General features: G+C 45.8%; 1 protein-coding gene across 1 annotated transcript; it reads left to right on the top strand.

Annotated features, from left to right (window-relative positions):
* The first annotated feature begins 654 nt into the window (after positions 1 to 654).
* On the top strand, positions 655 to 5847 carry hry (bHLH transcriptional repressor hairy). Its single transcript, XM_020960244.2, has 3 exons — positions 655 to 2878; positions 3925 to 4020; positions 4162 to 5847. The coding sequence occupies exons 1-3, from the start codon at positions 2783 to 2785 to the stop codon at positions 5017 to 5019; spliced, it is 1050 nt and encodes a 349-aa protein (XP_020815903.2). The 5' UTR covers positions 655 to 2782; the 3' UTR covers positions 5020 to 5847.
* Positions 5848 to 12527: the final 6680 nt, after the last annotated feature.

Raw genomic sequence — 12527 nt, forward strand, 5'->3', positions numbered from 1 at the left:
GTGGCGCGCGCGGCTAGAAATTTATTTTCGCCGCGGCCATGGAGCCTCCGCTCTCTCTCTCTCCCTCTTTTTTTCTCTGTATTTGCTATCTCTCTCTAGAGCACCCTCTGTTAGCTCGGAGCCCCAAAAATTCGCCTCCCCCCACTGTTATTTTTAGTTACATGCCGAAGCTCTGTTGCCGACGGCAGCGAATGGCGCGTGGGCGGCTCTGCCGCTGTTAAAGTCGCGCCGTCGCTGTTATTTCCGCTAACAGCGGTGATCGGTGATCGGTGATCTGCAAAACGGTGATCTCCGGGGGTTCTGGCCACTCGAGGCAGTCCGCCGGAGTGGGAGGAGACGGGGCCGCACTGGGGGATCTGGCGCTGTCTAATTTTAGACGCAATTAGCAATGCGCACATTTCGACTATAAATTTTTGCCACAGTTTATTTTAGACGCTGCATGTGATCGCCAAAGGCAACAACAACAACAATTGGGCATCAAATTGGGCGTTGAGCGCACAAACAACAGCTGTATCTGTATCTGTGGCCGTGTGTATCCGTGAGATACATCCACACCTTTGGCTGTTTTTGGCCAGCGAGCATGATGTAAAGCGCCGCCAACGTTTTCCGATGTTTTCTGTTGCTGTTTTTATTTTGTTTATTTCCCCTGGCTGTATTTCGTTGCAATTAAATTGGCATGCACAAGTGCTGCCACCGACGCCTCTGCCACCGCCACCACCTTCGTCTCAGCCAGCGTCGCTGACCGCGGGCGGCCGCCTTTTGATCGGCTGCCAAATTGTAATTGGAACGCGAAGGTGTTGTCGACGTCCGCGACTGCTGCCGCCTCAACGTTCCGAGTCTGAAGCGGCAGCATTACGGCCGGGGCATGTGTTCTCGGCAAGGCAACCTTCCACGGCGACCACAAAACGCATAACACTAGACAGCCATCAAAAGTGACATTCTTTGGGGTTTTGTGGATTTGCGAGTCGTTAAACCCAAATATCTGCAAACTGTCGTGATTGATTTGCTTAAATGGAGGTCTGAAATAGTTGGTTCTTCGTACTAAGTTCATGAGCCTTTTAAACTTCAAGGAAAATCAATCAAGGAGCAAGGATACGGAACTTAATAACTAACTGAACTTGACAAATTGTTTTCAAATATAATCTTACCGTTCTTTATTAAAGAAATTCCTTTAGTTTACTCTAATTTTCTCACTCCTCAAGAGTCTTTAGAGTCCCCCCAAAATACAATAATTTATAAAATCTCACAGCTTCCATTCCATTATAAGCTCCAATTCCAAACCCCTTTAAACATATCACCTGTGAATCCATCATAATAATAAAATCCCATTTCTACCTAAAGAGGCTCCGTTTACAGAACAATTCCCCAAGAATGTGGCAAGTTATGAATGGTTATTTTTTCTATGGCTAAAGAACAACGTTTTCCTTGTAGCGGCGTGTAATTACACACAGCCTTCGATTAATCATTTCTCAAAACTGAAAACATAAAAAAGCAACTTAAAAACCGAAACGTGAATACCCGCCGTTGCACGTAGACGCCATCAAGTTGAATCTAAGCGTCGCCCGGCGCACGTGTGATCCACGCAGCCTTGTTCCGCTCCATACATACATTATCTACTCTAGTAATTTCCATTATCATTTCCATTTCATTTCGTGGCGATCGATCAAAACCCAAAGGGCTACGACGACCTTCACTTAATTGCTGATCCAGTGGGGCAGGAGGAGTAGCAGCAGAACCACCCAGCACTGCCACCCACTTCCGCCTGGCGTGCGCACAGCCCCAGCAGCAACCTTGTGATCTTGTTTATTGTTTAGCGACCCCCGAACCCGAACCGAGCAGATAAAACACACTCGGGACGGTGGCGTCATATCGTTGCTGCTATTTTCACCTTCTATGGGACGTCGTCGTCGCGTTGGCCGTTGCCATGAATCAGCAGTAGTTTAACCATCGGCCAGCACCGGCGGCGCAGCCTCTTGTGAATCCCTCGCATTCGCTTTGCCCGATCGAAGGGGGTTTCGCAGTGTGTGTGATTTCCAGAAAGGAAGAAACGCCCGCTAGATGGGGCCTCGGGGGCGTATGAGTAACGCGGGGCTAGGTACACACACATCGAAGCGGGCAGGTAGCAAACACACACACACAAGCACTCCCTCTTAGGTAGCCGAGTTGCTTGTGTGTGTGTGTGAGTGTATTGGTGCTGCGGTCGTGTGGCGCGCACTCGCGCTCGCGTCTCGCAACAGCGATTTAGCCCACGAACCTGTCGATCAATCGTCATTCGTCCGCCGAGAGCCCAGCGATAAGGTAGTTCCGCTCCGCTCCGCTCTGCCACCCACCCCACACGCACACAAGCGCAATTCCACACGCACACAGACTCTCACGAGCCGAGCCGAGCCGAACGACGCACGATCGATCTTCGTATCGCGCCGAGTCTGACTTTTAATCGCCGTGCAGCCAGAACCTGCTGCTCATTCAATTTCCGTGACTCGTAGCGTGCGGTTCCCACTCGCTCCGCAAAAATATAAAAATAAATCGCAACCGAAACCGAAAGCAACCCCAGAGAATCCACACAATTTACGTGCTTCTCTGCGACGCTGCGCGAAAGTGAAAATAAGTGAACTTGAAAATTGCAAGCAGAACAAAATCACACAAACTGTTAGCAAAGATACAAACATATAAATTTAAAAAAGACAGTGAACCGCTAAGAGTGCGCAGCAAATCCACATTTGCTGCCCAAGTGAAACCAGACAAACTGTGCCTCAAACTCAACAAAGAATATCTAACCGAAATGGTTACCGGCGTTACCAACATGACCGCCAACGTCCTGGGCACCGCCGTGGTGCCCGCCCAGCTCAAGGAAACGCCGATGAAAAGTGACCGTCGGGTAAGTGTCTCCCTCAAGAACATCTCCAAAAATTCCCTTTTCCCTCAAAATTGGATTAAAATAAACCCTAAGAGCTGGATTAAATATACCGCTTGAATTAAATATTCTGAGCTCCCAAAAAAATTAAAAAATACGCCACCAATCCGGATTAAGAATTCCCTTAATTGAGCAGCACTGCCTCCCACTTCGCACTCGATTTCCATTAACGCTGTGGGCGAGCAGCCCCATCAATCCCGGTGCCGCTGCCCAAATGCATTTCCTTTTTGGCCACATCTCCCACATGGCCACAGTCGGTCTCCCAATCTCTGACAGAGACCAAGACGACGACGACGACGACGACGACGTAGACAGACCATAAGCAGTCGCCCGTCGGCGCGCCAACACAAAGCGAATTTATCTCGCTCGGCGTTGGTGGCATTTACTATATGTGTACACGCAGCAGCAGCTCCATTCATGAGTGCAGCCCAAAATTGGCTGATGGAGCTGCCCACCAGTTCGGCGGATTCGGATTCGGATTGGGCTACCACTTGGCGCGTGCGTCGCGTGGTCGCTGCAATTGTCGGTCATCAGCCGCCGTTTTTGGCCAAAAGCTGACTTCATCCGCGGGCGTTTTGTGCCGCCACCAAATTTGGTGGAAAGATTGGTGATTTTTTCTTTTTCTCTCTTTCGAATATTTAATTTTATTTCGGCATCGCAAAAAAATAATTTTTTGGGCATCCAAAATCTTTGCATTTCCCGCTCTGACCTTGCTTGGCATACCTGGCCGCCGGCTGGCTTATTTATAGCCCGGCTGCGGCTGTAATTTATAACCGCCAAACTATTTTTATCAATGCCTCGCCTGAGTGGCGCTATAAATAGAGCACGCGCCGTGCGACTAAATTTGGCCGCCAGCCAGTCAACCCGTGCAGCTCCTCCACTTTTCCCCCACCATCCGATTGAGACCCATGCAGCTTCCTCTATTTTTGGGTCGCTGCATGAGGTCAAAAATCAGCCATCATGCAAAAGCCGTGACTAATCTGAAACCTTCCGCCTCTTGTCCCTTGCAGTCGAACAAGCCCATCATGGAGAAGCGACGACGCGCCCGCATCAACAATTGCCTCAACGAACTGAAGACGCTGATCTTGGATGCCACCAAAAAAGACGTAAGTATCTGACAAAGTCAAAGGGTTTGGGAAGGGGGAAAAATACTTTAAACTAATACATAAAGCAAACGATTAAGAGGTTAAAATAAAACATATTTAGTTCCTTACTAATTTCGATATTCTTCTTCTCTCTACTTTTAGCCGGCTCGCCACTCCAAATTGGAAAAGGCCGACATCCTGGAGAAGACTGTGAAGCATCTGCAGGAGCTGCAGCGCCAACAGGCAGCCATGCAGCAGGCCGCCGATCCCAAGATTGTGAACAAATTCAAGGCGGGCTTCGCTGACTGTGTCAATGAGGTGAGCCGCTTCCCCGGCATCGAACCCGCCCAGCGTCGCCGCCTGCTGCAGCACCTGAGCAACTGCATCAATGGCGTCAAGACAGAGCTGCACCAGCAGCAGCGCCAGCAGCAACAGCAATCGATTCACGCCCAGATGCTGCCCTCGCCGCCCAGCTCCCCGGAGCAGGACTCGCAGCAGCAGCAGCCAGCGGGAGCAGCAGCTCCCTATCTCTTCGGACAGATCCAGCAGACGGCCAGTGGCTACTTCCTGCCCAATGGCATGCAGGTGATCCCCACCAAGCTGCCCAATGGAAGCATTGCCCTCGTGCTGCCCCAGAGCCTGCCACAGCAGCAGCAGCAACAGTTGCTGCAGCACCAACAGCAGCAGCAACAGCAGCAGCAGCAGCAACTGGCAGCCGCAGCAGCAGCAGCCGCCGCAGCAGCTGCCGCCCAGCAGCAGCAGATGCCAATGCTGGTGTCGATGCCCCAGCGCACGGCCAGCACCGGATCCGCCAGCTCGCACTCCTCCGCCGGATACGAGTCGGCGCCCGGTAGCAGCAGCAGCTGCAGCTACGCCCCGCCCAGCCCGGCCAACTCCAGCTACGAGCCGATGGACATCAAGCCGTCGGTGATCCAGCGTGTGCCCGTCGAGCAGCAGCCGCTGTCGCTGGTGATCAAGAAGCAGATCAAGGAGGAGGAGCAGCCCTGGCGGCCGTGGTAGATCCCGATGATCTGCCGAATCTCCCGCTTTTAAGACTGACACAACTCACCCACATCCACATCCACACACACACCCGTATCCACATGCGCAGGCGTTGTGCGCATGCGCAGACATTTCACATCATTCGCCGGGATAACGCTAATGTTGCATTGAAGTGCCTTACGCAAACATGCGAATCCTCGGAAGGTCCACACTTCCTCCTGGGGAATCTTGGAGCATCTAAGATTCCGCCTCGGGAGGAAGGGATCTCCATTCACACACTCATCCTCACAGACACACACAAACACAAACACTCGTTGTTATAACTTATTTATTATTATTATGTAATCGATTTGAGAACGGTATTGTATCGGAACATCGCCAAACTACCTCAGTCCAAGTACTTGGTGTTGAATTGCCTCATGTATCATGTATTACAATCGTTTAACTCTTTGAAAAACAGCAAATCAGCAATGTCTTCCACACACAAAAAACAAAAAGCACACACACACAAAAAAGCTGAAACACTTTTTATGAAAAAGAAAAAAACGTAAAACAAAACTTACATTTTAGAATTAAGTCTCTGCTTAAAATTAGGTTTTGTACAATAGCCAGCTAAGCCGCTTAGGGTTTTCTCTCGCTCTTAAGTCTAATCAAAGAATAATTATATTTATAAACAAGCAAAAACTATTCGTAAGGCCACGTGATATAGTGAACATAATGAGCTTCTAAGAAAAAAACAAAACAAGAATTTGATACAAAACAAAAAACAACAAGAAGAAAAGAAAAAAGCAAACAAACAACATACTAAAAAGAAATAAAACTTGAAAATTCTACTAAAATATCAAATACGCAAAAGAGAGTTGATACTGTGTTGGGGTTTTTGGGGTCTCTTGGGTTGGGTGAAAGTCGCCTTGGAGGTCGGAACACATCGACCCCCGGACTTATCGCCGCAAATTCCACGGTGGCGATATATAGATTCACGCTAATTATAATGCCCATGGTGAAATTCAGTCTGCTGGCGAGGATTGGCGGGGGATCGGCGTTCGTTCCACGATAATAGAACTACGTTTTAAGGGGCTCGATTGCCGCTAATGTAATCAGCACGAAGAGTTGAAGGCCTCGCTGTGATCGGAACCGGAACGAAACGGATATAGGCACTGATTTTCACACATCCGGAGTTAGGGGGACTGTGCTCTGTGATAAGACAGGAATTTCCTAAAGTACTATACGGGAAAAGAACTGACTGTACTGCTAACTACTAATCGGAAAAATATCTGAAGAACCCTATCAATTTTTTTCCTTTGTTCTCATTAATTTCAAAATATTTTGCAATACGATAAGTTTTTATAACTGGAAAGAAAGACGCATCCCTAGGGACTTGGAAAAATATAATCCATCATTCTTAGATTTATTTCTTCCAGGGGTTTCGAATAAAGGGAATTTTTTAGCAAATGCAATATTTCCAATGCTTAAAGCATATTTTCCCATAATATAAATCCCAGAAAGGCTTTACTTGGATTTTTGTATTTTCAAGATGCGTTGAGTGGAAACCAATCGGTTTCCCTAAGGGATCATTCGTAGCTTTTTTTGTACAACAGAATCATAATCTTGATAAGGATGGATGCTAAATCTGGTATTTCGTTTTCTTGGTAACCAACAGGCTGCCATTCATGCCCCCAAAACCCCACTTAATCATGTATAATCTGAACAAATCCAGGGAAAAATTATCGTCACTGCTCGTGACAAAAGTTTCCGCCAAGTCTGCGGAAAAAATACTGCATCATGCTGATAATATGACAGCGATAAGACGGATAAGTAAATAAATTAGTTTTCCACTGTGTGAATCAAGTTGTTCACGGATTGCATCTGGATCCGTATCCGAGTCCGGGCTGACTTCCACTCACGAGATGACTGGATGTGCCGACGATTCACAAAATAAACCCGTGCGGCCTCCGAATAGAAATTTAGAAAAATAATAAAGATAAAACACAGCAGCTTGTCAGCTGTCACATGTTCTAGAATTTAGAGTGATTAGCAATCAGACTAGATATATGTACGTTTCCAGGAACGTCCGATTTGAGGGTTTTCAAGTGGCGTGGTCAAATTGTTGAGCTGAAAGTGCATTCCATTACTCACTGGATACGACTTTTGGCCCTCCGAGTGACTCATCTGATTGCGATGTCTAGCTTGACATAGCCGGGAGAGTGTTTCCAGTATGTCTGCTAATTTATAATGGTACCACCCCGCGAAACATAAAAACGCACCCACTGAGTCACCATTTCGCTAAATCTGGTATTTCGTAGGGCTGATTTCAGCAGAAATTCGCCATATGGGAGCTGTTTGAGGGGACGCCAGTTTAGAAGAACCCCAGTTGTGTGGGGAGTTTGGGATTTTGCAAGTACTTTTATCATGATATCCCATGACTAACGAAAGTATGTCCATTATATCACAATGGAAAGTCCAGTTTCTGCCAAAGAAGATAGTGATATTAATCCATTTTCTTGCATCATTTTTGTTTACACAATGAATGACATTCATAGATCATACACATATTTTTACCGGCATATTTTGCTGTCCAAGTACTTTATTATTTTATATGATGAAACACAAAGGTAATTAAGGAAAGTGGATAATTCCTAGGAAAATAACAAGCACTAGTTCCTTTGTTACAATTAAGGCTTGAGATCATTCGAAAGAACTAGAAAAAGTGGCTTGACTTATAATAGTGAAACTGATCGATCTTTTCAATTAAGATACAACTAAAGTTATGAAAAGGGAGGAGAGGACACTTGAGAGTTGTAATATAACAAACATGGTAATGCATACATACATATGTATTAAAATAGAGGTATGCCACCTAAGTCCCTCATTTAAAATTAAACAAAAAATGCATTTCAAGTGAAATAACTTATATTTTTCTGATGATTGAGAACCCCATAACTACAAACTACTTAATTTAAGTCATGCATGCCACCTAATTTCCCGTCCGCTGTGAAAATTGCAATTTGCATGTCTGCATTCCTCGACAGCCAGCCAGCATGTCGTCTGTTTTTCGGTTTTTGCCTGGAAGTTGAGCCGGTGGTCCTTCGATTTGATCTGCTTGGCACCGTCATTCCTCTCCGGAATGGATTCGCCACAGTTTCGCCTAAATGAAATCGAAATTGAAGAACTTCTGAGCTGGGTTCTTGCCGGGTTGAGTGTGGCACTGAGGGTACGTGGTGGCGACATTTGAGGCTGTTTGCGGCTGCGTGGAATGCCGCCAGTCGCCAGTTGTCACGTTTTGCTCTGGCAAATGACCCCAGAAGAAATAAGCAAAAAACTGGTGTTTGTCATTTGTCGCTTGCCGTTGTTTACGACGACTCGTGTAGCATTCCGTGGAACTTGGAGCTGGGAACTCGCCACAACAACGCTCCACTTCAGGCCACTTCATTCATGGTAATTGAAGACCGAGTTGCCGCAGAAATTTTCAGCGAACTGCTCGGCGAGATAAGCGGGAGTAGAGTTCGAGCCGTTGCAGCTGGAGATCAGAGATCGGAGATCCGGAGCGGAGTGTATACGCATAAACAAGTTGAATGAACCGCAGAAATTCGTCTATTTGGGAGTCAGTCAGTCGTGAAATGAGACAATCGGCCACCAGCCAAGTCAAGTTAGTTCACTTCCACTTCCACTTCCAATTGGCAATGTCAAATGCGAGCCAAGTTTAATGACTCGACGACACCCGCACTGGCTTTTGTTTGTATTTAACAAAAAATAACTTTTTGTTGTTGATGCTTTTTGCCACCATAGGTTTTTGAACTTGTTTTGCCAGTCTTGATTAGACGACGACAACGTCGGTGCTTTTTGGCATATGAAATGAGTGCGGGACTCACCGCAGATCTCGGAAATGTTAGGAGCTATTGAACCAGGCACTGCGGTTCAAGGAGACTGGCCCGGGCAAAGATTCTAGCTGCGCTAACTGGGCCTAAGCACAGTTACAGAGCCGGCAAGGTCGTTTCGAGTCTCGTTCCATTCGGTTCCGACTGGTTTTGTTGGCCAAAAGACGTGCTTGGCATATACAAGCGGCGGTGGCTTTGACATTCAACTCGCCGGCGGCGGTTCAAGTGGCACAGCCCGCCGCAGCCACTCCCCACCGAAGTACAACCCCAGTATGGGCAAGGTCAGTTCTCCGCGGTGGCAGCTAACTAACCTAAGTCATTTCGATTCCCCTCACCCATTTACACTTTACACTGCGACATTAAAAACAATAGCAATACGGACTGCTATTTACACAGTCTATCGCTGATAGGAAGAGCTATGGGAACAGGTGAGGTGAGCTCCTGGTATCAGTGGGGGGGGGGGGGAGCGGGAGCGACCACCTACCTTATCACCTTGAGCGGCACGTGACTGCCGGTGCGAAAGAATTTCCATCGAGCAACTTGATCGTGCGTTATTGGATCTATATAGGGACCTGGGGCCTGACTTCGTTGGAATCTCCGCGGGACTTGATGTAAATAACAACGGTATTGCGATATATATGCGCTTTGTATCTTGCAAATCTGCCAGTGGCCATAGAGGCCCCAAAGTATCTGGTGCACAGAAAAAAAAGTATCTTATGATATTGGAATATTAAATATAAAAGCGTGAGACTAAAACATTTGTCCAATGAGGTTATTAATAATATAAAATACATTTTCAAATGCATATTGTTTCTCTTTATTTCCCAGGGTAGTTGTGCCCAGATCTATGACTAGAGAGTCTGCTTATTTCATGATTTTTAAACCTAAATAAAAACCAGCACAGTAAATCTTTGCGAATTGAAATTAATGCATATAACATATGGCTTAGTAATGATTGATTTTAAATAGGCACATGAATCAATCTTGAAGTAAGCTTTCTTTCTTACTTTAGTATTTTTATTCTTATTATCTTAATATATTTTTTTAAATATTTATTTATTATCTAAACAAAGCATAAACGACTAGTCTTTATAAAATCAAAACGTATTTTAAGAAGCGTACACTCAGTTCTTAGAAAAACCTTAAATAACCCTCAACTGAGAATTCCCAAAATCGTAAATTTTTCGGCTCTGTGTACTCTTTTGCAATTTGAATACTGTTTTTGTTTTTATTCATTTCGTTTCGGGTGTTTTGTGTTCAGTTCTGTTCTGTTCTGTTCGATCGCATCCACTTACAGGCCCGGGCCCCGTGCATAGCAAACTGCAGTGCCACGCAAAATATTTCACTCAAATAAATATAGACGTTTATTTTGGGAAATCGAAACAAGCGATACAAAATCAGAGGGGGAAAAAAAGTAAATAAATAAATAAGGCAGCAAATACCGCAACGGAACCCACTCGAATCACGTTTTCTGTCACGCAATTTGAGTTCTTTCAATGAATCGGATTTGGAAATGGAATGGAAATGGCGCAGTAGTGGGCACACAAGAGTATCTATACATATATGTATCATATGTATATAGATGTACCCAGTGGATCGGTGGATCGGTGGATTGGTGGTTCACTTATCAAGTCAAGTGCTGCAGAGGAAGAGTAAGGGGAAGCGGACGGTGTGGGTTAAGTCCAAATTGGGCAATTGAACGGGCAGCTTCTGTTTGATAGTGGTCAGCGTTTGTTATGGTTATTGACCATATTATCTGATAAAGCTGTTTTCACGGCTTCCAATTGGGTATTAGCCACATTAAATATGCCTCGGTCTAGACTTTATCTATATTGGAAACCAGGTTAATTGAAATGTAATTGTAATTGAGCGGTCACATGTGAGTTTGTAATCGAAGGAATATGATTTAATAAGGAAGAGATATATATATTTTAAATCTGTGTACAAGTGTTCCTTAAATCTAGGTTAGGTTGCAAATAATTTAAATTAAAAAAACCCAACAAAATACCTACAAATTACCAACTCGCGTCACCATCAAAATGTGTCAAGGTGCTTTAATTAGTTGTTATGCCTCACTTTGGCAAAGACTCACTACTTAAAGGCTACTACCTCCCATCAGGTGTCTAAGCTTCAAGGGGGTTAAGTGAATCAATCTTATCGATGTCGGCAAAATGAAAGCATAATCCCCCCGACTTAGATGGCATTCCCAGGCCCCAAAAACCAAGGTAGTCAGCGCGTGCCAAAGGAAAATGCCATGAGAAATTGGGTTTGGGATCGGGGCTAGAGCTCAGACACAGAGACTGAGAGACTGACCTGGCTTTGCACTGCAAGTGGAAAATTTTCATGGTTTACATCAACGATTTGAGCCCCGCCAATGAGAAGTGTCAACATGTGCTCATCTGATTAGCACCGCCAAAGTCATCGCGGTTTTTGGGACGTCAGCCAGGTGCCAGTCGCGGTCGCAGCTCCATTCGGGTGTTCGGCCCCTCCGGGGGAACTCACGCCCACTCCCAGCCACAATTCACAGTCACCTGCCCAGTCCCACTCTCAGTTCCACTCCCGAAACGCCCCTTACTCTGCTGGAAATTAACACTCATCTCCCGGGACCAGCTAATTCCACAGAGAACAAAAATGGGATAGTTGAGGCAAAGATACTTAAAATGATCCTAATCACTATATATTTGTTTTTTGCAATATTTGGTGGTTCTTTGAAAGTTAACAGAATAAGGAAAGTAGTTTTAAATAAACTGAATTTACCGAATTTCGAAACTTTATCTTATGCATCTTATTATTATATTATTATATTGAGACCTTATTGGTATAGTTATAGGACTCTATCATACGCATCTTGTTATTGTCTGAGCACTACTGTATTTCCTTATGCAACTTATTATTCTATTATCTTTTGCTAGGTTCTGAGTCCTAAGAGAAATTGGAATAGTTATACGGCATTATCCTGCGCATCTTATTATAATATTGTCTTTGCAATGATCTAAGCACTACTGTATTTTTTCGAGTGTCCCCCGAAGTGGGTGGGGCTTTTTCAAGGGGGGGTGGTGGCGTTCGCCGCCCGGCGTTTACCAGTTACCAGCTTTTTTCTGCTGTTTTCTGTTTTTCAGATAGCTGCCCGTTGTGTGTTGTGTTGACTTGGCACATTTTTGTTGTGATTTATTTGCGCGGCGTTTTTTGATTGAAATCGCCAAACAGCGGAGCGAGCGAGCATTGACGTTGACGCAACTGTGGGAATATTCCACTGCAGCGTGCCGGGCTCTATGTGGCCACATATTAGACCGCTAAAAAAAAGAGACGCTAGCTGGCGAGCACACGCCTCCTCCTGCGTCGACGGCGATCAATGTGTTAATGGATCAACAGTTTTGTGTTAGTTTTTAAGGGGCGCGGGCAGGTTGTTTTTTTGGGCAGCCTCGGCAGCCCCACCCCCTTTCCAATTTTGCACACCACCCCATCAAGGCCTGATTGATTGCCCCGCTAATCAGCCGGACTAAGTGACTTTTTTTGTCCCGTGCCTGTCCGTGTGCGGCGCCAGTTTCGTGACGCTTCTTCAAAGTTTGACTCGGGATTTGGAGCGTGCCGGGAATACTGGACCCGCCATGTCACCACCATCCCCTTTCTACCCAAGCAGATATATCTACA

The sequence above is a fragment of the Drosophila serrata genome, unplaced genomic scaffold, assembly GCF_035046125.1.
Source record: "Drosophila serrata isolate PLE 108 unplaced genomic scaffold, ASM3504612v1 contig_272, whole genome shotgun sequence".
Classification (NCBI taxonomy): Eukaryota; Metazoa; Arthropoda; class Insecta; order Diptera; family Drosophilidae; genus Drosophila; species Drosophila serrata.